At 49.9% G+C, this 27,248-nt stretch overlaps 1 protein-coding gene across 4 annotated transcripts in view; it reads left to right on the forward strand.

Moving 5' to 3' along the window:
- The window catches only part of BCAR3 (BCAR3 adaptor protein, NSP family member), a 130,061-nt gene that overhangs the window by 90,868 nt on the left and 11,945 nt on the right, over positions 1-27,248 (forward strand). For 3 of the 4 annotated variants that reach the window (XM_052636921.1, XM_052636922.1, XM_052636924.1), the window contains 5 exons: positions 8,682-8,810; positions 11,951-12,396; positions 16,617-16,720; positions 18,099-18,751; positions 23,693-23,808. In XM_052636921.1, coding sequence (XP_052492881.1) covers positions 8,682-8,810; positions 11,951-12,396; positions 16,617-16,720; positions 18,099-18,751; positions 23,693-23,808 — 1,448 coding nt within the window. Of the gene's footprint in view, positions 1-4,799; positions 4,835-8,681; positions 8,811-11,950; positions 12,397-16,616; positions 16,721-18,098; positions 18,752-23,692; positions 23,809-27,248 lie in introns of those variants that run through there. The other variant, XM_052636923.1, reaches the window with a different exon arrangement.

Here is a 27,248-nt window from a genome sequence, read left to right on the forward strand (position 1 = left end):
CACAGTGGCGCTTACAGAGGGGTTGCTGTTTCTGGACCACAGGGCGAGAGCATGGAGGAGGGATGTAAGAGAATGTGTGTCTGGGAAGTTGGGGAAGGTCCCAGTGACCAGGGCCCTGGTCAGTGCACCTCAGAAAGGGAGCTCATGGCCAGATGGAGAAGGGCATCTCTGGCCTTTGGATTTTATCTGTAGAATACTGTGACCCTTTGGAACATGTGGACCCTTTAAATCGAGTCCAAACAACTTTAATGCCCCAAGTCTGCTGACTTAAGGGCCTCCTTGGTGGCTCAGTGGTAAAGAATCTGCCCATGTTGCAGGAGACCTGGGTTCGATCCCTGGGTCGGGAAGATCTCCTGGAGAAGGGAATGGCAACCCACCCCAGTATTCTTGTCTGGAGAATTCCATAGACAGAGGAGCCTGGCAGGCTATAGTCCATGAGGTCACAAAGAGTTGGACACGACCAAGCTACTAACACTTTCATGGATTCCACCGCAAATAGCAGTGCCCTTGTGCATTCTCCCCATCAATGAAGCCTCTGCCACTTATTTCTGGAGACCCACAAAGATGTCTCCACTCATGTATCCACACCTTCTTGTGACCTGGGCCTTCTATCGAATTCAGACCTGGCTCCCAATATAAGATATCAGTATACCGCCAGGGTGGTGCTTTAGCTCACGGGGCTATGAGAAATGTAATGTGTTCAAAGCTCAGGAATCTGGGAGGAGAGGGCAGGATGCATGTCTGTGTCCCTTATGGACCAGGTCTGAGCCCTGGGAGAGTGCAGACCAGGTGTAAGAAGCCCGTCTGTTTGCGGGGAAGAGGGGTTGGGAGAGACTGTGACTCATGTCAGCCCTGGTGGGGCACCCCTTGACTAAAGTCCCTGAGCAGGAATTATAGAAGTCTGTGGCTTTGTAGGCGGCGGCTGTACCACTGGACCACGGAGATAGGGAAATTGTCAGGAGACGATTGTGAAGGTTCACGGAGAACAGGACAGGGTAACTTTCATGGGGATTAGAATGGACCTTAGTGAGAGAGAGAATCAGGAATTGCTTGATCAGTGGAAGCCAGTTCTGAGGGTTCTCATGTGAGTAATGAGGGGAGAGGAGGTGTCAGTGTCTGGGGGAGGGGGAAAAGAGCAGGCTTTCCAGAGAAGATGAGTTCTGTTTATCCATATCGACATCTGAGCTCTGAAGTGGATTCTGGTAAATATCCTACCACGGCACCAGCTCTAAAGGCTGGAAATGGGGACCTGGGCATCATCAGCACCTTTCAAAAGACTGAACTGGCCTTGTGCCACTAACCCCAGCCCCTTCCAGTCCCTTCTGCTCACTGCAGCCAGATTGATCTGTCTAAAAGCATCTCTTTCTTTGTACCTGTTGCCATCCTGGGCAGAAATTGTCAACAGCCCTCACTGTCTGGAGTGCAGAGGTCTAAGCCCTCAGCCTGCAGTGCCCCTCTGTCTGATCCATCCTATCCCCACCTTCCTGGGTCAGGACTGCTCTGGTGACAAGTGACAGGAGTCCAGTGCAAACTAACTGAGGTCACAGGGGAGTTTACAAGTTGATGTAATCCCCTGGGGTTAGGGACACGCATGCCACTTGACACTTGCCTCTCTTGCTCCTCTTCTCTTCCCACAGTGATTTCATTCTCCCAGCCCAGGCTCATCCACACTGTGGGTCAAAAAATGAAGCAACCTCTGTACTTCCAGTCTCATGATGTTTTCAGAGCAGGCGGGGTGTCTTTTACTCAGTTCACTTAGGAAGATTCCAGGAAGAACTCTGATTGGGCCAGCTTGGGTCAGCCAGCAATGGCCAGGGAAGTAGGTCTGAACCACATACTTAGAGAAAAGATAGAGCTCTCTTGGCAAGGAGAGAAGCGATGTTGTGACCGGATGTCTCTGCCTGCTTCAGCCCTCTCCACCCCAACCAGAACCTCTATCTGATAAAGCCCAGGTGCTCTTAGCTCAAATGCCCAAAGCACTCTCCTTCTTCTCAAGTTTTACCCTCAAGGGCCAACCCTGATATCCTGTCCTCTCTTTCTTCCTCCCTATCCCATAGGGAGCCCTTTTGTCGCAGAGGAAAATCAAAGGATCAACAGGTGGTGTAACTTCCCCCAGACTAAGGAGCTGGAGGGGCAGGGGTAAGAATTCAGTGCTCAGGGATGTGTTGACCATTCCCTGTGTCAGCTTCTAGGAGACTGTGCCCTCATGAGGGTGGCCCCAGGCTTCACTGCCCGCCAGCAGCCTGTGCTGTGCTTGGTCACTCAGTTGTGTCCGACCCTTTGCAGTCCCATGGACTGTAGCTGACCAGGTGCCTCTCTCCATGGGGATTCTCCAGGCAAGTATACTGGAGTGGGTTGCCATGCCCTTCTCCAGGGGATCTTCCAGACTCAGGAATTGAACCGGAATCTCCTGCATTGCAGATGGATTCTTTACCAGTTGAGCTATCTGTCAGTGGCCCCACGATGGCACCTCATAATCTTTTCCATTCCACACACAGCTCCCAGCCTGGGGACATGGTCTTTCCATGACCTTGCACAATTTAAAATTCTGTGGGAACTGGGAAGCTTTTCTTACAGGCAGGGAGAGAGTAAAATAAATATTAATTATAATGCAGATGCCATCTTTTTCTAATCCTCTCAACTGTCTCCTACACACAAATGAGCTGCTCTGGGCTTTTCCCACCCATTGCGATTGCAGTACACACACCTCCCTCATCCACCCCCCCCACCCCCTCCTCCCCCCCGCCCCCTCCTCCCCCCCGCCCCACACACTTATGAACGAACGCAAACCTCCTGAGAGGCTGGGTCCCATTGTTATGCCTGATTTGAAATGCAGGATCACACATCACACAGGCCTCTCAAGACCCGAGCTGTTCCTCCCCTGGCTGGACCAGCTTTTCTTCCTCGAACTGTTGAAATGTAGGTTTCCTCGTTAATCGAGGTTCCCAGCACGTCGGCGGAGCTGGCTCTGTGCCTCCAGAATGTGTTTTCCAAGCATCTCCTGGGCTCCAGCTGTTCCAGCAAGTCAAGACCAGACTTGCCTGCCATGTGAGGCTCCAGAGATGTGCATTCCAGATTAGAGTGATTTTCAGAGCCAACCTCAGCAAGCCAGGACCGGTCCTGGCCACAAAACGGGACCACCTGGGGCAGGTGGACAGTGAGGTTCTTAAGAGGACTGAAGTAGACAGTGGACACGTGGACAAGTACCAGGCTGCTTTCCTCCCAGATACCAGCTTGCCCTCTTCATCATGGCTGTATGTGCATCAGACCATAAACATCTCAAACATAAACCTTCCATTCTAGTTAACCAGAATAGTGTTCTGATATGTCTATAAAAACCATTAACAGTGCTGTCTGTGTACCACGGTGAAAGTGCTTCACAGATATTGATCCATTTCATCCTTATCAACTTCTCATCACACATTATTATCCTCATTGTGAAGACCGGGAGCTCTACAGAGAGGTAAAGTCCCTTGCCCTAAGCCACACAGCTGGTGAGTGGCACAGTGGCCTGCGGATGTACTGGGCAGGCTGGCCCGAGCTCTTAAAGGCTGTGCTATAACATTCATTGGTATTAGGGTTATGGAAATGCCAGCAATAGGAAAGTAGTAGTTAGACTCAGATTTCCATGAGAAGCAACAATTATAGTAATTTATGAACTTTCCAGCTACTCTTCAGTGTGGTTGGATAGTTGTGGACCTCATCCATTCCTTCCTTGGCCGTAGTTATCAGCTTACCTGCCTCTCATCTCAGACCCCAATGCTAACGACTGGGACCAGATGAAGTTTTAGAAGTGGAGCCATGTGAGTTGGTAATTCTGACACAGTAGTTACTAAGCCCTCTCTCCCCCTCTCCCTCCTTCTTCCTTTCCTTCCTTCCTTCCTTCCTTTTCTTTCCTGATCAAGGTATGCTTATTACTTAATTTACGTACATAGCACATTTTCTTATACCCTTCCGTCCCCCTCCTAAAAATAAGCAACTGCTCTCAGATCTCTGATGGATCCAGCTCGGGCAAGATGTGGAGTAGAAGATGTATGTCCAGACTGCATCTTTCTGTTATGGGGGCTGTGAGTGGGATTGGTCCCTAGAATGAACCTGGTAAGGCTCATGGGCAGAATGTTCTTGATCCAAAGCCTAGCATCTTCCCTCCCTCTGGAAGTTGCGCCCCAGCTGCTGTGTGTGGAGGAGTTCAGGGTGGCCAGAGCCTCTGCTGGTGCAGAGAAACCCAAGTCCCTTGTCTCTGGTCTCCCCTACAGATAAGAGGCTTGAGAGACAAGGAATCAGACTTGTCTTCTTGGAATGAAGTTCAAAGTTAAGGACAAATGGAGAATCTGAGCCTGAAGAAAAAGTTGTACAACTATAAGGTGGTCATTAGTAACATCTATAGCATCTGTTTGAGACTGATTATTCCTGATTATTTCCATGCTGTCTCTGTCTGGCAGTTGAAGAATGTAAAGTCCAAAGGGCTGGTGAGCAGTGCGCTTCTGTCCAGTGTAACCCTCCTGAGAGCAGAGCTGAAGTTACACTTGCTTGGGTGCATGGTGCCCACTGCAGACTGAGAATGACTTGCATCCAGCCAGTCTTTGAAACACAGTGAATTCAGAAGATGTGTGTGGAAACACATGTGAAAGAGCTGGAAGAGATCAGCCTGGAGAGAAGGCTGTGGGGACTCGCCCAGGTGTGAAAGATGTACAGCGTCCTCCCTATTTTCCCAAGATCGGAAGCTGTCGGAGGGCTTGGACCTGCCCCTCATTCAGTCTCTCATGCTGCATTCTCGGCTGTGCACAAACTGTGTATGAGGGACAGCTTCTCTCATCTAGGCTCTCCTTAGAAGGTAATCTAAGGAAGGGCGGGAGGATTCATTAGTAGTATCAGTTAGAGTTTCAGAGGACCATGCAAATGGGAGAAAAACCAGGGGGTTCAGGATGGGGGACACATGTACACCCATGGCTGATTCATGTGAATGTATGGCAAAAACCACCACAGTACTGTAAAGTAATTAGCCTCCATTTAAAAAAAAAAACATTGCTGAGATACTGTTGTGTTACCTTGAATCACTAGAATTTACTTCGTAGCCAGTAAGAGCCCCAAATTATCCAAGATGGAGGCATTTCAGAAGAAATTTCAAATGCCTGCCGGATGGGAGCAGTTACGTGGAAGGGTGCGCCGTTAGCAAAGGTTCTGTTGTCTGGGGGAAGCCATCCGAATTCTGCGAAGTGTCGCGGGTCCAGTCCCCAAGGTTCTGATGTCTGGGGGAAGCCATCCGAATTCTGCCAAGTGTCGCGGGTCCGGTCCCCAAGGTTCTGTTGTCTGGGGGAAGCCATCCGAATTCTGCCAAGTGTCGCGGGTCCGGTCCCCAAGGTGCGCAAGCAGCAGTCACAGTGCTGTCAGATGGATCCATTTTGCCAAACTTTCTTATATGGTCACCCCTCACCACCCATGGGGTTGCTAGCTGATCAAAGTATTTACCCACAGTGGCAAAATCAGAGTCACCAAGGTCAAGAGTTCATAAAACAGGCACTTGAGTAAAATAAAATATATGATTAAAACTACAAGTGAAAGTTCTAGAAGGAATCCTCCCTCCAAATAACCGCTGTTTCATCATGAGGGTGATCAGTCACCTGTGGGTGACTTTTGAATCACCTCTTCAGCTGTTTGGGAGACACTGCCCACGTCATCTGCTGAAGCAGACGCTCCCAGCAGCCCACCTGGCTCCTTTTAATGCAGTAGAACCGGCCCTCACCAGCTTGAACTAAGGAGCCCTCTGCAGTTCTTGCTCACTGTGGCTCTGTCTCCCCCCTCCCCTCTCCCCTCTCTCTCCCCATCTCCCTCCCTTTTCCTTCTCCTCCTCCTCTTTTAAAATACAAGTCTAGACAACTGTGTAACCTCCTGACTTTTCACAAATTATGCAAGAGTTTAAGGGCTTATTTTTTGAAGTCTGGTTTCTGTCCCAGATCTTTCTGATCTTCTCTCTCTAGGTACCTCCCTAGAGTGCCCTGCCTCTCGAGTCCATAGGGAGAAGAGAGCAGTAATTGTGGACTTTCCTCTAAGGACTTAGGACAGAAGTTAACAGAGCTGATTTTATATTTTTGGTAACAAGTGTGAACAATATTATCTCAAAACCTAGAGTAAAAGATTGTCATGTATAAAATGTTAAAAACAACTTTGATATTGATGAGATGCTGAGAAAGAGAGAGAGGATGAGGGTGGTGGGACATGGCCTGGATGTTGGGAATCAGGGAGCAAGGGGAATGCAAACAGAAGTATGGCAGTAGCTTTAGGGGTTAGGACGAATACAGCTTCCGCGGAGGGTTATGCAGAGGATGGGAGCTGCTGGTTGCTGCATTTTCAGGGCTCAGGACAAGGGATTTAGGCTGGGCATACAGATTGCCAGGATGGCTAAATAGAGGCCTGGGTCACAGTATCAGCCAGGATTTAACTCAGCTGCTAGTGACAGGAACACTCAAAATAACAGGCTTAAAAAAGAGAGGTTACATGGAAGACCTGGAAATGGGCAATCCAGGGCTGGGGTGTTGGCCTTACTGCTGTGAGGGACCTGGGCTTGTTCAGGCCTTCTGCCCACCCCACCCTCACCCCAATTCCTGTGGCTTGGCTTCTTCCTCATGGTCCAGGATGGTGTTGCAGCTCCAGCCATCACATCTCAGCTTGCAAATCCCACCCGTGTGGCAGTTTATCCTTCTCTGGCCAGAACTTGGTCATGTGGCCGCACCTCCCAGTAAGAGAGGGAGATTGAGGACTATCATCCTGTAGCTGTATGGCAACACACCCAACTATAACAGGGTTTCAGGTAATTTGAGAGGAAATAGAACTTTCATAACTCAGAAAAGTCACAGGCCTTCTTCATCTTGGGTTATCTGTTCATTCAGTGAGTAGGGGTACCCCACGTGTTCATGCACTTCTCGAGGGCAACAGCGAGGCAGGCAGATGGGCTCTGGTCTCGTGGCGCTGATTACCTAGCAGGAGGTGAGACAGACAGTAAACGCATAGCACATGTGGACTGGTTGCCAACCTACATTCTGTACTGAAGTCTTCCCCAGGAGCTCTCTTCAGATGGACCTGTGCATAATTAATGATCGAAGCCGACAGTGTCAGACATCACTGCTCATGCCTGCGGGCACCATGGGCAGCCTGCATCAGCATCGCTTTGATAGGAATTCAGCTCATCCATCAAACACTCCCGAGGGCCTGCACTGTGAGGAGTGGAGGGGAAGGGGAGGGGGAGAAGTAAATAATTAGTAAGCCAGAGCCTCACCTCGAAAGCAGCCGGGGACTCATTCTGTTGCCAGCGCCCTCGTGGGTTGAGGATAAGAATCCAGCAGTAAAATCCCAAGTCTTTTTCTTCTTCTTTTTTTTTTTTTTTAATTTTATTTACTTTCTTTTGGCTGTGCCAGGTCTTCATTGCCGTGCGGGCTTTTCTCAGCTGCAGTGCTCCAACGTCTCATTGCAGTGGCTTCTCTTGGCAGAGCGCAGACTCCAGGTGGCGCAGGCTTCGGTGGTTGAGGTCCTAGGCTCTAGAGCGCTAGCTCAGTAGTTGTGGCACGTGGGCTTAGTTGCTCTGCGGCCTGTGGGAACTTCCTGGGTCAGGGATCAAACCTGTGTCTCCTGAACTGGCAGGTAGATTCTTTACCACTGAGCCACCAGGGAAGCCCCCAGGTCTTTTCCTTGAGTAAAGGCAGTTTGGGGGCTCTTTCCTGGGTGCAGGGCAGAATGATGAGGATAGTTTTGTGAGTCCTACAGGCTTTTGAAGCCAACCTGGGAAAATTGAGAAAATACAAGGACATGCGCATGACCTTTTCCTTCTTGTATGACCTTCAGCCATAGTCCCTGAGCCTGGTTTTGCTAGGAACCCGGCAGGTGTCCAAGTTCAGTTCATATGTTGTAAGTGGGTGTGGGTTCTAAATGAAACCCCAGTGAGCGCTACCCACCCAGAACTCCTGTCCCGGCCGCTGGGCAAAGACCTAGATATAGTGATTCTCAAACTGCCTGAAGGGAAGAGTCAGTTCTTTAAGTTTCAATTTCCAGTCTGTTATAAAAAAAATATTAGAAAAATGAAATTAAAATTACATACAAAACACAAACTCAGACTTCTGTTAGTAGATGCAGGAGACATTACTCTGTCCAATTGCTCTAAACATTTCTAAAAGCAAACTCAATCCTGGACTGGAGGTGGCCAGTAGCAAAAAATTCAGGTCATCAAGGCAGCACTTTGGACAGTGTTGTCCCTCCAGGGCCAGGTGGGGACTGTGTCCTTCCCAGCTGTGTGTCAGGACAGTTCAGAAGGAGAACGAGGAAGCTCCCTAGGCAACTTCGATGTACCTCATGCCCCACACATCTGTTTCCCTGCTGCCCCCCACCCTGCTCCCCACGTTTTCAGCTGCTTCACGAGCAGACCAATAAAAAGAACAGCTTGGCTAACTCTGCTGTCATAGTCCCTGTGTGCAGGTGAAAATTTTACTGCACACTTGCAGCCAGAGAAATGAAAGGTCACAGCTAATTGTAATCATTATCCAGGCTCCCCTACCTGACCGGGGCTTTGGGCATATACTGCTTTGATAGCAAAGAAGCTGACTGCAAGGCTGCCTTCTCTGGGTGGCTGGCCTGGGCTCGCCAGTCTGAGCAGGGTGGGAAGGTCACTGGTGACTGGGGACCCTGTGTTGCAGTTCTCCAAGGAGAGGCACGTCATGGACAGGACCCCTGAGAGGCTGAAGAAGGAGCTGGAGGAGGAGCTGCTGCTGAGCAGTGAGGATCTGCGAAGCCACGCCTGGTACCACGGCCGCATCCCCCGACAGGTACCCACCTGCACGCAAGGTCATGTGCCCAGGGCCATTAGGAGCAAGCTCCAGTTCAGCCCAAATGAAATAATATGAAGTGGCTTGCGGTGACTTAATGTAGGCCCGTTTCTAAGGAGATCTTGGGAAGAGCTAAGGTCAGAATTCAAAGTCCATTTGCCTGTGGCCAGTGAGGGGATGAAGGAAAAGCAGTTGTTCTGCGGTCTGTAAACACGGGCCCAGCGGGAGGCAGCCATGCAGGGTGGCACCTCGGGGAATATGAGGGCGGGCTGTGGTTCAGCTAATTGAACTCTTGGCCAGCTGCCTGCAGCCTCATACCCTGTGGAGCCTGCTTCCTTCTTAAGGCCGTGGTTTAATTTCAGGTGAAAAGAGGGTATCATCAGGGCAGGTCACCCAGAGAAACAGGCTGCCTGTGCCCTAGTGGGGCCGGCAATTATTCATTCTCTGCTGCTGCTGCTGCTGCTGCTGCTAAGTCGCTTCAGTCGTGTCTGACTCTGTGACCCCATAGACGGCAGCCCACCAGGCTCCCCCGTCCCTGGGATTCTCCAGGAAAGAATGCTGGAGTGGGTTGCCATTTCCTTCTCCAATGCATGAAAGTGAAAAGTGAAAGTGAAGTCGCTCAGTCGTGTCTGACTCCCCTATCGGGCCCCTGGCCCAGAAATGGGGAAGAGGAATTATACCCGAGACCACAGACTCATAGCCAGAATATACTTAGTGTGATTGTCCTTTGGGTCCTAGCCATGAATAATGTTTTTGTATTTAATAGTATAGAAATTGAAAAATAAGTGCAGAATTGAGGTATAGAATTTTCCTTGAGTTTTTATTGTAACATGATCCGACCAGTCAATCACTCAGGACCACAGGACAGGAAAGGGGGGGTGGGGGAGGGGCATCATATTGTGAATGGGTTTTTTTTTAATGTAGCAGATTCTCAGCACCATCAAAGAAATAATTTTTATTTCAACTTTGTTTTTCTTCTTTTAGCTTAAAATTGATGATAGAAAATAGAATAAAAAAGAAGCAAATTAAACTCTCACCCATAATTCTCCCTTCTGGAGATAACCACTATGAATATTTTTATATAAATCCTGCCAGACTTTCCCAAATCAAGCTTGAGCTCATTTTGCCTATAACTCAGCAGCCCACTTTCTTCCCTTAATGACATAACCTGGGAATTTTCTCCTGCTATGAAATGTTGTTCTCAACCATCCCCCCATTGTCTGCACCCATTGTGTGTTTGCTCCACTCTGTATTGGGCACTCTCCCAACACCTTTAAGATAACTATCATGTTCATCACTATCATCATTTCCTCAGGCTCAATTCCAAGAAGTGGAATTTCTGTGTGAAAACATTTTTAAGGCTAAGATGCAATTTTAAGGTAACCATGGTAACATACTATTCTGAGCTAGCTGATCAAATGTTGGCAGGTCCTGGAAAACTTGTCAAAGTTTATAAATCTGATGTCTGTCATCACCATCATTCTCCTTATCATAATCATGAAATTTGTTTCCCACTTGCCATGAGTATAAATTTTCAGCTATACATCAGCTAGGTTGTATATCTAAAGACTGTAACAATGATGATGGTCATTATAGTTAACTCTTAAGGCTTCCCTGGTGGCTCAGATGGTAAAGAAGCCACCTGCAATGCAGGAGACCTGAGTTTGATCCCTGCATTGGGAAGATCTCCTGGAGGAGGGAATGGTTACCCACCCCAGCTTTCTTGCCTAGAGAATCCCATGGACAGAGGAGTCTGGCAGGCTATATAGTCCATGGGCTCACAAAGAGTCAGACACGACTCTGACTAACACATACACAGTTAACGCTTTACTCCTTTAAATCTTTATAGCTACTCTGTAGGAGGTATTATCCTAGTTTACAGATGATGTAACAGAGTGTAACTTGTACACATAACTTGTCTCACAGAAGAGCCAGAATGCAAACCCAGGCAGGCTAGCTATGGGAACAACCATTCTAGGACACAATTTAAATTATCCTTTTGTTACAAACTTCAGTATCCTTATAGCTAATGATTTTTTTAACATCTACTATGTTCCAGTCACTGTACTAGTGCTTTGTGTATATTATGTGGTGGTGGTTTAGTTGCTAAGTCATGTCCAACTCTTTGTGAAGCCATGGACTGTAGCCTGCCAGGCTCCTCCGGCTGTGGGGATTCTCCAGGCAAGAATACTGGAGTGGGTAGCCATGCCCTCCTCGAGGGGATCTTCCCAACCCAGGGATAGAACCCAGGTCTCCTGAATTGCAGGCAGATTCTTTACCAACTGAGCCAGCAGGGATGCCTCAGATATTACATATGCGAATATATAACCTTCCCAATAACTCTGTGGGATGAGAGGCTGGCCACTTTGTTCCAGGCCCGCAGAATAATCGGTGTGCCCGGAGCCACTCTCAGAGGTCTGGTTCTACTGTCCCTGGCTTCTACCTCCATGCAGACCCTCCTCCTCCCCACCCACCAGGCCTGGAGAAGGGTTTCTTTGGAGAGTGCTCTGAGGATGACCCATAGATGACAACCAACATCCTCCTCCTCCAGGTGTTGCAGGGAGAGAAAGAATCAGACCCACCAGACACAAATTTTCTAATTTAGTTTTATCACTTCATATCCTTCAGGTCTGCATAGATGTCATCTTCTCCTGATACCCTCCTAACCACCGTATTTAAAAGGACAGCCCCCATCCCAATTTACTTTTTCCTTAACTTTACAACATCTGACATAGCATACCTGTTCCTTTTTTGTCCTACTAGAATAGAAGCTCTCCAGTAAAACAGAAGCTCTGAGCCAGTGGAGGCTCAGCTTCATTCACTATATAAATGCAGAGCCTGCAAGTACTTGGCACACAGCTATTGCTGTTCAGCCACGTCTGACACTGCAGCCCCAGAGACTGCAGCACGCCAAGCTTACCTGTCCTTCACCATCTCCCAGAGCTTGTTCAAATTCATGTCCATTGAGTCGGTGGTGCCACACAGTAGGTGATCAACAGATAGTTCATAAATGAATGAATGAGTCTTCTCAGAATTTGACAAAATAAAGAGCCGACTGAGGAAGAAGAGACATTATAGCCTTGTCCGTAGTGCAGCTAAGCTTGCCTTGCCTGTTCCTCACTCACCGTTCTGTCCCAAAGGTGTCAGAAAACCTCATGCGGCGAGATGGTGACTTCCTGGTTCGTGATTCTCTGTCCAGCCCGGGAGACTTCGTCCTGACCTGCCAGTGGAAGAACCTCCCTCAGCACTTCAAGATCCGCCGGACAGTGGTACGGCTCAGCGAGGCCTACAGCCGCGTGCAGTACCAGTTTGAGATGGAGAGCTTCGACTCCATCCCTGGCCTGGTGCGCTGCTATGTGGGCAACCGGCGGCCCATCTCGCAGCAGAGCGGGGCCATCATCTTCCAGCCTGTCAACAGGACGGTGCCCCTGCGTTGCCTGGAGGAGCGCTACGGAGCCTCCTCCCCAGACCGGGCCCACGAGGGCAGCCTTGCAGAGGGGAGGCTGGACGCGGCCAAGAGGCTGAGCCTCACTGTGGGCAGCACCCAGGCCCGAGAGCAGGGCTTGCCCAGGGGCAACCTCCTCAGGTGAGTTGGGGCCTCCTCGGGCGGTGTTGGGACCATGGGGGCACTCACCTGGCCAGGGCCAGCTCTGCTCAGCAGACAAGCTTCCCATGGGAGCAGAGGAACAATGAAAGATGTTAATGGAGCTCCAGGGGTCACTGGAGCCGCTGACACTGACATTGCGCGGTTAGTTCCCAGTTGTGCTGTTGCTTCAGTCGTGTCCGACTGTTTATGACCCCATGGACCAGCCCTTCAGGTTGCTCTGTCCATGGGATTCTCCAGGCAAGAATACTGGAGCGGGTTGCCATGCCCTCCTCCAGGGGATCTTTCCAATCCAGGGATCAAGCCTGCGTGTCCTAGGTCTCCTGAGGCAGGTGGGTTCTTTATTACTAGTGCTACTTGGGAAGCTCAGTTGCCAGTTGAGTTGGTGCCAAAAAAAAAAAATGGTGCAGTTGCTGAGGAAGGGGAAGGCCAGGAGAGACCTTGTGAAGGAGGTAAGGATTCCGGCTGGTCTGAAAGCTAGGGGACATCTGGATAGATGCTGCAGAGGGGAGGGTGTCCCCCTGGAGGGAGGGGGCTCGGACAGAGCCTGAGTTGCAGAGTTAGAAAAGGGCAAGCGTGGCTCAGAGTGCGGAAACTGGAAGAACTGGAACAAAGGGTCTGTCCATGCAGGGGGCTGACAGAGGGAGGTTTAGGGAACTGACCCCACCAAATCAGGGAGGCTTTCGTGCCAGACTGAGGGGTTTGAGGAGCCTCAAAGACTTAACATGGGGAATGGAGTGTCCTGAGAACAAGACAGAACGGTGATGTGCAGGAAGGGTGAGAGGGGAGAGGAGCAGGAAGGCAGCTAGTGAGCTATGAAGGATGAGGCTATGCAGATGGAATAGCAAGGAAATTCAGGAGGCTCAGAGCCAGGCTTCCTGAGACCTCTGCTTGTGGGGAGGTGGAGACGGGCAAGTCAGATACCAAAGGAGGGACCAGAGTGGGTCAACTTTGGAGGAAAACCAGTTGCTCCATCCGAGATGCGACTGTGGGCTTGCAAAGGGCCAGTGTCCAGCAACAGCTCTGGAGTTCGGGAGCGAAGTTAGTCCTGAAAGCTTAGATGAGGACTTGATCCACACAGAAAGGGTGTTGACTAGGTCAGAAGAGATGAGATTCCTAAGACAGAAGATTTTGAGAGCCTGGGGGCTGCAGGCTGACCGTTGGGGGATCTTGGAGAGAAGAGTTCAGAAAACTGAATGCTGGGCTAGCCCCACCGTCGATTACAAGTGACATGCCCTGGGTTAATACGGGACTTGTCTCTCAGGCAGTGAGGAGTCCTTGTGCGTGTTATCTAACTGCCAAGAAAGAAAAGTTGGCACGAGGCTGTGCATTGTATTTATTTTAGACTATGGAAATGATGTTAGAAAAAAAGCAAATTCAAATGATTTTCTTATTTGAGTTCAAAATGGGTCAAAAGCAGAGACAACTTGCAACATCAACAATGTATTTGGCCCAGGAACTGTTAATGACTGTACCGTGCAGTGGTGGTTCAAGAAGTTTTACAAAGGAGATGAGAGCCTTGAAGATGAGGAGCACAGTGGCCGGCCATTGAAAGTTGACACCGATCATTTGAGAGGATCTTCGAAGCTCCTCTTACAACTACATGGGAAGTTGCCAAAGAACTCATGCTCTGGTTCTTCCGCACTTGAAGCAAACTGGAAAGATGAAAAAACTTGGTAAGTGGATACCTCGTGAACTGACCACAAATTTAAAAAATTGTCGTTTTGAAGTGTCATCTTCTCTTATTCTGTACAACAACAATGAACCATTTCTCAATCTGATTGTGGCGCACAACAAAAAGTGGATTATATACAACAGCTGACGACAGCCAGCTCAGCGGTTGGACTGAAGAGAAGCTCCAAAGCATTTCCCAAAGCCACACTTGCACCAGAAAATGGTCATGGTCACTGTTTGGTGGTCTGCTGCCAGTCTGTTCCATTCCAACTTTCTGAATCGCAGTGAAACCATCACATCTGAGAAGGAAGCTCAGCAAATCAATGAGATGAACCAAAAACTGCAACAGCTGCAGCCGGCATTGGTCATCAAAAGTGAAAGTGAAGTCACTCATGTCTGAGGCTCCTCCGTCCCTGGGATTCTCCAGGCAAGAACACTGGAGTGGGTTGCCATTTCCTTCTCCGGGGGATTTTCCCGACCCAAGGATCGAACCCCGGTCTCCCGCATTGCAGGCAGACGCTTTAACCACCAGGGAAGCTCCATTGGTCATCAGAAAGGGCCCAGTTTTTCTCCACACCACCTGACCATATGTCACACAACCAACACTTCAAAAGTTGAACGAATTGGGCTGCAGAGTTTTGTCTCATCCACCATATTCACCTGACCTCTCACCAACTGACTACTGCTTCTTCAATCATCTCAACAATTTTTCGCAGGGAAAATGCTTCCACATCCAGCAGGAGGCAGAAAATACTTTCCAAAAGAGTTCATTGAATCTCAAAGCATGGATTTTTATGCTATGGGAATAAACAAACATTTCTCCTTGGCAAAGAAACATGTTGATTGTAATGGTTCTTATTTTGATTAATAAAGATGTGTTTGAGCCTAGTTATAAGATTTAAAATTCACAGTCCAAAGTTGCAATTACTTTTGTACCAGCCTAATATTAAAACGCTATCTTCTGTTCTTTCGGGAGTTAGGGGTTGGTTGATGTACTAATGAGTAGGGAGTTAATGTGAACAGAGCCAGGGTGACCCACAGAACCCCTGCTAGGAACAGTGCTGGGAAGGAAGGCCCCTTGGTCTACCCTCAACAACCTGAATTTAAAATACAAAAAAAAAATTTAAGATAAAAATGAAAGAAAAGCTTAGAAAGTCTCCATGTTGATAACACAAAGCTAACAGAGCCACTCCTGGGGATTGTCCTTTGACAGCAGAGCTCGCTAAACCTTATCACACTTGGCATAGGCTGCAGGTCCAGAAAGACCTAGATGTGGGGGTGGGGTGGACTCAACACGGAAGATGGCTGGAAGCCCTGCCCCTCCGCCCGCCAGTGGCTCCCCACCTTCCCTGACGTCAGGCCAGATGGTTGCCCCCACCCCCACCACCCCGAAAAGGTGTGCGCTCGGCCAGGTTACATTCCAGGCCAGTGTGTGACCACGGAGTCTGACTGCTGGCTGGGAGCACTGCTTAAATATCGCTTCACTGAAGCCACTGCCTTTTGGAACTTGCCCTCTGCCCTGCCTTATCTCTGAGGGGTTGCTGGAGTTTGGGGGCTGTTTGGTTTTTTTTTTTCCTCTGGTTGTCTGCAAAGGTAGGAAAGAACTTTCGTAATTTCTGTAACATAAGTTTGGTGGTTAGGGGTGGCAACTAATAAAGTTCATTACCATTCGACTGGTGCAGTGCCTTCTGTTTTAGCTAACGGGAGATTCTGTTCTTTGGTGCTAATTAGAGTAATTCCTGATCTGAACAGGCAGGGTTAGAGCCATGCTGGCGAACTGTGTCATTCGGGTCTGCTGGGCCCACTTGCCCTGTGCTGCTGTGCCCTGTGCTTCCCAATTAGAGAAACTGCCAGTCTGAACTGGCAAGGGGCAGAGCCATGCTGGTGAATTGTGTCGTTAGGGTCTACTCTCCCTGCGATGCTGTGTCCTGTGCCTCCCAGCTTGCTTGATGACCCCACGGCCCTTTCCCCGACTCAGCCTGAGGAGGCTGGCTGGGGGATCCCCCAGTGGGGTCCTTCTGAATGGGTATGCCAGCCTCCCTGGGTAATCCTTCAGGTTATTTGGGGGACGCTGAACTTTCCACTGAGATGGAAACTACCCCACAGCCTCCTTCCTAACTGTGACACTGTGAGGCTTGGTGGAAAATGTGTGTTAGTTATACAAGTCATTCCTCCTGGGTCTGTAATTTTAGGCGCTGTTGAAAGTACACATTCCAGCTTATCAGATTTTCCTGAGAGTATCTTGAAACCTTTACCCTGCTCTGCTTAACAGGATGGAAAGACTCAGAAGCAGCAGCCTGGGATCTAACTGGATGGGTCCTGGGGACACGGCAAGGAGCCCATGGCACAGTCATGTACTAATCACTAATCAGTGATTTCCTCCTCCAGCCAACATTCCTTTACTCTTAGGCTATATGGGAGCACTCTCATTCTGAGCAATCTTTTTCTTTTTTTAAACTTTCCATGACGTTGCCTAAAGGTTTTACGATTTAATGACATGTTTCTGCCCTATTTGTCTTTTGCTACAGAAATAAAGAGAAGAGTGGGAGCCAGCCAGCCTGCCTGGATCACATGCAGGACAGAAGAGCCTTGTCCCTCAAAGCCCACCAGTCAGAAAGTTACCTGCCAATTGGTAGGTCTTTGGGGATTTGGGGGGAAGAGGGTGACAGTGTTGCCCTGATTTTCTGCAGGCTATCTCCCCTGCTCCATCTGGTCACCTTATTTGGGAAAGACATAAGACTCCACATCTGGAGGCTGAGGGGCTCATAGGACTGTATCCAGATGCGAATCACTGAGCTGGGTGCTGTGTGTGTGTTACTCAGTTGTGTCCAACTCTTTAAGACCCCATGTACTGTGTGTGTGTGTGTGTGTGTGTGTGTGTGTGTGTGTGTGTGTTAGTCACTCAGTCATGTCCAATTCTTTGTGAGCCCATGGACCAGATTCCTCTGTCCATGGAATTTTCCAGGCAAGAGTACCGGAGTGGGTTGCCGTTTCCTTCTCCAGGGTATCTTCCCAGCCCAGGGATCAAACCCAGGTCTCCAGCATTGCAGGCAGATTCTTTACCATCTGAGCCACCAGGAGAGCCTGGTGCTTAATGTGTGCTAGCTTTATAAGCCTCATAAGAAGCCTTAAAGGTGAGCATGGTTATCCTCTTTTTGGCGAGGAAACTGAGGCATGGATATAATTGACCTGTCTAGATGCATCTATCTAGTAAGTGGTGAAGCCAGCATTTGAACCTAGGTTTCCTGACTCTGAGCCCAACTGCAAACTGCTGGTCATCATAACAAACACACCTTCCCCTTAGTCTCCTCCCTGGGAAGAGAGAGAATGGGTCAGTCCTGGGGCTCCTGGTAGAAACCCTGCCTCCTCTCCATTCTGCTGTCACAGCTGGAAGAGTGAGATGGTGTGGGATGTGGGGGAACCAGGTAAGCAATTGTGTTAATAGACAATGGGATTGTTTTTCATTATTTTTGTAACGGACCTCCCTTGGGGAACCACGGTGATTTTTCCTGTCACCGCTTCATAAACTACTTGAAAGTGGGTTTTCTCAGCATCTTTTTCTCCCTTCCCCATGTGTCTCTGTCTCTTCCTTAAAGCTGGCAGGATCCACTCTGGCTCTGAGAGTGACTCAGGGCCCTCCTCCTTTTACACTATGTGACTAAAGACTATTCTTACGGCAAGGTTAGATTACTCACCGCCCTCCGAGCTCGATGTACTTCCCTGTTTTGACTGTAAAACTTTCTGTGACCATAAAATGGCATTGCTGCCCAGCTGTGGATAGTCACCAGGATTTAGAATTCCCCAAGAAGTGGCGTGGGGCCACCTATGCCCTTGACGTGCTCTTGACTGCTCTAGACCAGACCTGCAGTGGTCGTACTGGCTTGTCTTTTGTGGGTAAAAATAAAAACCCTAGGGTATGAATTGAGGGCCAGAAGCTGTCACTCGGATTTTGTCTGTTTTCTGTTTTCCTCACAGCTGAGCTTTTTCTGACCCTCTGTTATCCTCCACAGGTGGTAAGCTGCCCCCTCAGTCCCCAGGTGTGGGCACAAGCCCCTGCCCAAACTCACCAGTGTTCAGGACGGGCAGCGAGCCCACTCTGAGTCCAGCTGTGGTGCGGAGGGTCTCCTCAGACGCTAGGCCAGGGGAGGCGCTGAGGGGCTCAGACAGCCAGCTATGCCCCAAGCCGCCCCCCAAGCCCTGCAAGGCACCCCTGCTCAAAGCTCCCCCGTCTCCATCTATCTGGCTCAACTCTGAAGCCAACTACTGCGAACTGAACCTAGCCTTGGCGGCCGGCTATGATGGGGCATCTAGGCTGCCCTTCTGTGCCCAGGACAGCTACGTGGAGTTGCTGACAGCCAAGCAGAATGGGAGGCTGGGCACCCGGAACTCTGACACCAGCTACTTGATCCTTGATGATGATGACAGGACAAGGCCTTGGAAGCTACCACCAGCCCCAGGGGACACAGGGCATGAGGACCAGGACACATTTGTGATGCCCCTCCTAGAGACCACCTCTTCGTTCAAGCCCAATGACTTTGAGTCAAAGCTGCTTCCTCCTGAGAACAAGCCCCTGGAAACTTCGATGCTGAAGCGTGCAAAAGAACTGTTCACCAACAATGACCCCAAGGTCATTGCCCAGCACTTGCTCAGCGTGGACTGCAAGGTAGGTGCCGGAGGGATTTCCAGATGCTTGGCAGGGGGTTCTGTCTGGGCCTCGTTCTGCCTTACCTTGTGACTTGTTTGCTCATAGGACAATGGAGATGATGACCTGGGTGTGGGATTTATTGAAGGGGTGGGAACCCAGGCTGTGACAACCCTTGCCCAGGCAGGAATCTTGTGAAATTCACCTGGGACAGAAGGATACAGGTCCACCCAGGGCCCTGCTCTCCTCCCCCAACCCCTGCCGTGCCCTTCTCCCAGCTCGTGTGGATTTTCAATTCTCCCCCTGCCTCAACTCCATCAGAACTGGTGAAGTCAAGTCCAAAGAAGAGTAGATTGTAGATGAAAATGGAATTTCTGGAGTAGCAGAGACTTCGTGGTTTTTATTTCATTATATGCCACATGTGTACATTATATACTTATTTTTATTGTTATGAAAATGGTCTTTAGGGTAAAATTTTTAAAGTTACTTGCTCAGTTTAGAAAAAATATAAAACAATTATAAAAGATATCATTTTAGAAAAATTACACAATACAGATTAGGAGAAAAGAAAAAATGAAAACCACACAAAATCCAGTTTCTTGGTGGTCACCGTTGTTAACATTTGTCCTGCCAATAGATGCGTAAATAATTGCATGCATATCTAAGTTTACCACAGAAATGCCACAGGCCTATGCATACCACTTCAAACCTTTTTTGTCTTTCATGGAACAACATAGCATGACTATCTTTCCATGTGACTATATAAACCTCTGTTTATATCATCATTTTTAAAAAAATTGTCATCATTTTTGATGCATTTCTTTTAGATATGGGTGGCTTTTGTTCATAGCTGGCCCCAAGACAGCCTCATCCTTCAGAGAGTAATTTGTCCAAAGCAAGCATTTAAGGCTGAGGTGTGCTTAGCCCACCCCTCAATATAAGGAGAGAGATCCCTTCATTTGAGCAACAGATGAGGCCTTAGATTTAAAGCCCTTTTTCATTTGTAGCTCAGTGAAGTCAATTAGCTTCAAAGGTCAGGGCTTATTGAGGAACTGGTTTTCCTAAATAAATTTCCTGGGTCATGAATCATGGCAGGAAATCTAATCTCTAAGCATTCCCCTGGGAGTTCCTTGGTTGATGGCGGCTCACAGGACGCATGGGACCTCCCAAAGCTGTCTTGAGGAATATTAAGCAGGCGCTGGCTGTTTGGGGGCGAACAGCCGAGAGGCTGCCAGGAATGGGGCTGTGTTGGAGGAACAAGGACTGTCTGTGTGGTTCACTGGGTGTCCTTGGGCAGGGCCCCAAGTGGTCAGATAATTTTCCTTGTTAAGACCTTACCTCATTCAGAGGGAGCTAAACCTGTTTGGACAGGAAGAGGATTTAGTCTCCTGTTCTAGTTAGTATGAATAGACCCTGGATCTGAGACGGCAGAACCACACCAGCAGGCCAGGAGCCTGGTGTGAGCCTGTCTGAGTTCTTGGTGGAGGAAGCCCCTTGTAGGAACATGGGTCTGGGTTTACAGAACAGCCTAATTTCTGGGAGGAAATGAATGCTTCCCCGCTGTGTTCTCAGGCAGGACTTGGTAGTAGTCTAGGAGGAGGTGAGAGGCCGGACTGGTCTTCACAGGAGAGTCTGGAACCTTCCCACTGCCTTGGCAATCTGTTCTCAGCTGAAGGAATGTGTAGCCTCCTCTTTGTTCTGTTTCTCTGTCTGCATTCTGTCCTCCTGGTGGGGGTCCCACTCCCCCGTATGCCTTTAGGCACCCCTGGAAGAGGTGCTGGATGGAACCCCCAGGCAGCGAGGCAGAGACCTGAGCAGGAGCCCCCTGATGATGAGCCCACCCCCAGTCCCCAGGGCGGAGCTGTTTCGTCTTCCTTCCTCCCTCATTTCCTTATCCTCTTCCTGAACTACTCACTTCGGGGCTTTGCCAACAGAGCAAGAGTGTCTCTGAAAAGTAAAACAAGGGCTGTTGTCACCGAACTGACTCTAACTGCAACCAGATGAGCCCACCCGGAAGCCTAGAGCTGGCCTGGGCAGCATCCAGGGCCCAAGTGCTGGTTCCCACCTGTGCCCAGAGCCCAGCCTGTGGGGGCTGTGGGTGGTCCTGAGTGCCTGGAGGCAGCAGGGTAAGCCCCTCCGCAGGCTGGGGCTGGGTGGGCGTCCACTGAGCTGCTCCCACCCTGTGAATGGGTAACACCCTGCTTTACGCACTTGTCTCTGCAGAAGCTAGAGGGAGACAGCCCCAGTAGCCAAGGGCCTGGCCTCTGGGGGTGAGCTATCTGAGTCTAACACCTCCCCCTGCCTCACAGAGCTTCTGAAGGGAGAAGAGCGCCACAAACCAGGTGTTTTTAAAGACTAAAGCCCTCGTATAGTGCCTGCCCCAGACTGAGGCTGAGTGACAGTTCCCTAGTGTTGTGTATTGAGCCTTGATTGAACACCAGCTGTGGGCCAGGTCAGGTCAGGCCAGGTCATGGTGGGAGAGGCAGGAGCGACAGTGACATAGAATTCGGATCACGGTCCAGGTGGGAAATGCTCTGCAGGGCCTCCAAGGTAGGGTCTCAAACATAGCGGAGGAAGGGGTCAGGGTGGGGATTTCTGAGATGAGCTTTGAAGGCTGAATAGGAGTTGGTGATGCAGAACACAAAAGCATCTTCCAGGTGGCAGGCAGTGCACACTTGCAGAGACTGAGAGGCCAAGAACCATGGGAGAGAGGGGTATTGGTTTATGGAGGATTCACTCTGGATGGGTAGTGAGGGAAATGGGGTCTGCAGGGGGAGGGCCTGGCAAACCTGTCTTTCTTTGTTTTTAAGTCTCTACTTCTGGGCTCCTTCCAGGTTGCTTCCTTCAGGGCACTCTGCAGTCCAGTGAGGGAGATAGGCCCGTAAGGGCAGAGTGCCCATCAGAGTCCTCTACAGAGGGTAACCGAAATAGCGGCCTCATTTCTTGGTAGATGGTTCCTGACAGCTGGGAAGAAGGCCAGCCAGGCCCGTGGGGGCTCCGCTGGGTCACCACAGCCGTTCCCCAGGCAGTTGGATGAAGAGCGGACAGAACTAGGAGACCCTGCGGAGCCAGGATAGCTAAGATCAGGAGAGCAGAAGGCAGCCGGGTCTCACAAGGATGGGTGTCATCCTGCCCCGCCGGGTCCAGCTCACAGTGAATCCTCTAGAAGTGCTCGTCCTTCCTCTCCCTTTCTGAGCATCATGGCCCCAGGCTTTCCCAGGAGACCTAATCCAGGCTACACTGTGACCTCAGGACCCCTTGTCCCAGAGCTCAGCCTTGGGGCAACCAGGTGTTGGCATTTCCTGGTAACACATCAGAAAAGTGACCAGGGGACTGCATGTTTACACGGAAAGAAAACAGGCAAGAGGGGAATACAGCTTCCAGAATAAAAGTGAATCAACGACAAGCCTCTGACTGTTACACAGAGTGTGTGGACTGAATGTGTTAGGTTTGGAGCCTCTGACAGGGCAGATGTCTAAACAAGCAGAGTGTGTGATTGCAGGTGACCAGGGTGTGCATCTGGGCTGCCTTGCCATGGTCAAGGCATAAATCTCTTTCCAGAGATCGGGCCAGAATTCTCCCCCCTTCCACATGGCCAGTGATTCATAACTTGGCTTTGTAAATAGCTCCGGTTTTAGGGTCATTTTATCCTTGGCAAAGTCCTTGAGGAAGGTAAACTCAGCAGTTGTTTTAGAGAAGGGGGAACTGAGAGCAGATGAATACTGTCTTATTCTGGAGTCTGCACTGGACAGCTCCTCCCCAGGGCTGATGGTGGTGCCTTTGCTCAACTACAAAAGTTAAAGGTCAAGGTTAATATCAGCTAAACTGCCAGATGTTTTTGGTGGACTGTTATGAAGACACCTGGACTGTTCATATGCTCAGGATAATTATCGTGGAGGACAACTCCACAGGAACAAGGAAAGGAATTGTCCTGTGCCTGCCACATGTCCAGGGATGGTTTGACCCATTATATCTGCTAGTTGGACCTCCCCTGGTGGTTCAGCAGTTAAAAATCTGCCTGCAGTGCCGAAGCCACAGGAGATGTGGGTTATTGGGAAAATCCCCTGGAGGAGGGCATGGCAACCCACTCCAGGATTCTTTCCTGGAGAATCCCATGGACAGCCTGGCAGGCTCCAGTCCATAGGGTCACAGTCAGACACAACTGAAGTGACTTAGCACACACGCACATCTGCTCATTGCACTGTTAGTATCAACATATCAGTGCTCTGTGAGTGTCACCAGCCCCGTTTTAGAGATGCCCTGACTCAGTTGTAGCATTTGGAGGTAATGTAATAACTATAAGTGGTTAACTAGTACCTGATTCCAATAAGCTGTGATCACACACTGGAACTGAGATGGGGAGTGCTGACTGGGACAAACAAACCAGATTTTCTTTAAGGACGACCTCTCAGGGGGAGAAGTGGGTGTGTTTGAGACCTCGGGTTTCACATAGCCGTACATGTTTCTAATAGTTTCCAGATGTACAGTGCATTTACTGAGCCCAGGAGAGGCGTAATTACGGGTAATAGGAGCCAGCCCTGCCGTTAGGCGAGAACGTGAACGGCAGAGCCTGCAGCAGTGTGGCACTTGGACGCAGCTCCACTTTTCCACTGCCGGGCATCAGTCTGCTCCGTGCACACACAGCCCTGCTGTTGGCGGCAAGTCCAGCAGCAGGATCCAGCCATGGCAGACAAAAGCTCGAAGAACCATGCCATTCTCGGGCCGGGCAGAGACGCCAAACCTGCAGACCAATCTAGGTACTTTCCTGCCAGGTTTCACATTCCAGTATATGTATCAAAAGCCTCCAAATAGTGTATTCAGACTGTATTTTCAGATGCTGCTGCTCAAAAAGAAGTGCAGCAAGTCAAGTGCATCACAGTGTCCCAGTTTAGTGTATTTCTTTCCATGTTCGCAGCAAGCCCACATCCTGGTCCAGTTCATTTCAACCTGTGTTCTTGACAGGTCGCGAGGATACTTGAAGTCTCGGAAGAGATGAGGAAGAACATGGGTGTGAACTCGGGGCTGGAGCTCATCACCTTGCCTTACGGTCACCAACTGCGCCTGGACATCATTGAAAGGTGAGTAGTGCTGCTCTGTACTTACGGTCCTTTCAACTCCACAGGCTGTCAGAGCTACAGGTTTCAGAGCTAGGAGAGGCCAGGTACCCTCTGCCCCAGGGCCACCTCACTCGAGGAAGCGTGGCCCCTGAAGGCCTTTCCCAGAAGCCGTGACCAGAGAATTCCTGGAGAAGCTCAGGAGGCAGAGGAAATCAGGGAACAGATAGCACGTTCACGACTCTGCTACATGGGCAGATGGAGAAGCCGGCAGAGGCTCAGCCCTGGAGCACAGGTCACCACCACCCCTGCTGGCCTGGGGTGGGAGCAGTGCTGCAGGCAGATGGAGCGGACATGCCATGCCACTTCCTCCAGCCTGAGTTGCAGCCCGTCTGTCTGCTTTAGGAATTAAGTGGGGGTTTGTGGGGGAAGTTGGGAAGAACAGGGTCTGAACAGTGTTTTCTTTGAAGTGTGGACAGATGGGGCATCAGAGGGCAAGGGATGAGGTGCTCAGGCCCCCAACCTCTGAAGCATCACTGCCCTCTTATGGAAAGCCAGGGCCCTGGCTGGCTATTAAAACCCACTCACGTCAGATATTTAGAAATTAGAAAGGTAGAAGTAGCGAGGCACGTTTTTAAGAAGCACTGTCAGACTTTATTTTCTGGGCTCCAAAACCACTGCAGATGGTGACTGCAGCCATGAGATTAAAAGACGCTTACTCCTTGGAAGAAAAGTTATGACCAACCTAGATAGCATTTTCAAAAGCGGAGACATTACTTTGCCGACTAAGGTCTGTCTAGTCAAGGCTATGATTTTTCCAGTGGTCATGTATGGATGTGAGTTGGACTGTGAAGAAGGCTGAGCGCCAAAGAATTGATGCTTTTGAACTGTGGTGTTGGAGAAGACTCTTGAGAGTCCCTTGGACTGCAAGGAGATCCAGCCAGTCCATTCTGAAGGAGATGAGCCCTGGGATTTCTTTGGAGGGAATGATGCTGAAGCTGAAGCTCCAGTACTTTGGCCACCTCACGAGAAGAGTTGACTCATTGGAAAAGGCTCTGATGCTGGGAGGGATTGCGGGCAGGAGGAGAAGGGGACAACAGAGGATGAGATGGCTGGATGGCATCACCAACTCGATGGATGTAAGTTTGAATGAACTCCGGGAGTTGGTGATGGACAGGGAGGCTTGGTGTGCTGCGATTCATGGGGTCGCAAAGAGCTGGACACGACTGAGCGACTGAATTGAACTGAACTGAGACTAGAATCTCATATTACTTTAGAAGTTGGCCTTTTTGATACACGTGAAAAGATAGTTGTTTTGGGCAAGACTGTTTTGTTATCTGAAGTTTTATGTTTTTCCAGCCAGCTTCCTGGCTGCCACAGCACTCGCGTGGTCTTTAGTGGGCAGCCAGGGCCCTGGCTTCTCCTGAGAGGACAGTGGTGCTTCAGACACCGGAGCCCTAGCACCATCACCCCCTGCCCATGGTTTTCTGTGATGTTCTGGGTCACAGCACTGTCCAGTACAACACTGATGGCAGAAATCTCCTGACAGCATCCACTAGCCACTGGTGACCACTGAGCACCTGAAATGTGGCAACTGAAGGATGAAATGTTTTATTTTACTCTTCAGCATTTTAAGTATAGAGCCACATGTGGCTTGTGGACATGCAGTCCTAGACTACCGCTAGCCCCTGGAAAGTAAACACTCTATTTCAAATGGCCTGGGAGAGTTGATAACAGCTGCTTTCAAGGTTACCTGACTATGAAGCAAATAAAATGGCTCCAGTGCCTCTGTTGCTGTGGTTTCACGGCCGCAGGTGCCTCCTGTAGGAAACACCCAGAGTGCAGAATGGAAGACTCCTGGGAGGCAGGAGGGCAGGACGTGGCCCTGCTGCTGTTGTTCAGGCATGCTTGTCAGCTTATTGTTCAGTGTCTTTGGGCAATGGTAGGTCTGAACTTCTGAATCTCCCTACTTTCCCTGCTCACTCTTCTAGAGGCCAGCCCTGCTCTCCAAGGCATCCTCTCCCTCCCCATGCCCCAGGGGCCTGGCCTCTCGTTTCCGTTCACCTGCCCTCCCTCCTGGTCTGGGCCCATGGTCATTATTTCAGCAGAGACCAGCTGTGTTGGCATGTACCTGTTTCTCTTTTGATACTTTTCAGACTGAAAACTCCCAGTTGCAGGCCTTATTTATTTATTTATGGTGGTGCTGGGTCTTCATTGCTGTGCGGGCTTGCTCTAGTTGTGGCGAGTGGAGGCTGTTCTTCATTGCAGTGTGCGGGCTTCTCACTGCAGTGGCTTCTCTTGTTGCGGAGCACGGGCTCTAGAGCACAGGCTCAATAGCTGTGGCCTGTGGGCTTTGTTGCTCGGCAACATGTGGGATCCTCCCAGACCAGGGATCAAACTCATGTTCCCTGCATTGCCAGGTGGATGCTTTACCACTGAGCCACCAGGGAAGCCCTGCAGGCCTTACTTTATCAGTTTCATTAGCTGTGTTGGGCATGCATTATGGGTGCCCAGGCTGAGGTCAGCAGGCTTGTGGCTTCTCTCTGGGCTATTTTCTGACTTCCACTCTTGTCTACATCCATTTCCTCTTTCTCCTGATTGCCGCCTGTCTGGGGTCCGGCTCCTTGCTTTGTTCCCCATCCAGAGCTGACCTGTGGGATCTACCTGCTAGGGCCTGGGGAGTGGTTCTCTCCATTACAATGTGTCTACTAAATAAAGGTTATAGCAGTCCTGCAGGATCAGGTGACATCCTTGTGTTTGAGTCTAATATAAACCACCCTCCATTTTAAACTTCAGGTCAGTCGCTCAGTCGTGTCCGACTCTTTGCGACCCCATGAATCGCAGCACACCAGGCCTCCCTGTCCCTCACCAACTCCCAGAGTTCACTCAGACTCATGTCCACTGAGTTGGTGATGCCATCCAGCCATCTCATCCTCTGTCGTCCCCTTCTCCTCCTGCCCCCAAACCCTCCCAGCATCAGAGCCTTTTCCAGTGAGTCAACTCTTCTCGTGAGGTGGCCAAAGTACTGGAGTTTCAGCTTTAGCATCATTCCTTCCAAAGAAATCCCAGGGCTCATCTCCTTCAGAATGGACTGGTTGGATCTCCTTGCAGTCCAAGGGACTCTCAAGAGTCTTCTCCAACACCCACAGTTCAAAAGCATCAATTCTTCAGCGCTCAGCCTTCTTCACAGTCCAACTCTCACATCCATACATGACCACAGGAAAAACCATAGCCTTCACTGGACGGACCTTAGTCGGCAAAGTAATGTCTCTGCTTTTGAAAATGCTATCTAGGTTGGTCATAACTTTTCTTCCAAGGAGTAAGCGTCTTTTAATCTCATGGCTGCAGTCACCATCTGTGGTGATTTTGGAGCCCAAAAAGGAAAGTCTGACACTGTTTCCACTGTTTCCCCATCTATTTCCCATGAAGTGATGCGACCAGATGTCATGATCTTCGTTCTCTGA

Source organism: Budorcas taxicolor, chromosome 3, assembly GCF_023091745.1.
Source record: "Budorcas taxicolor isolate Tak-1 chromosome 3, Takin1.1, whole genome shotgun sequence".
NCBI lineage: Eukaryota > Metazoa > Chordata > Mammalia > Artiodactyla > Bovidae > Budorcas > Budorcas taxicolor.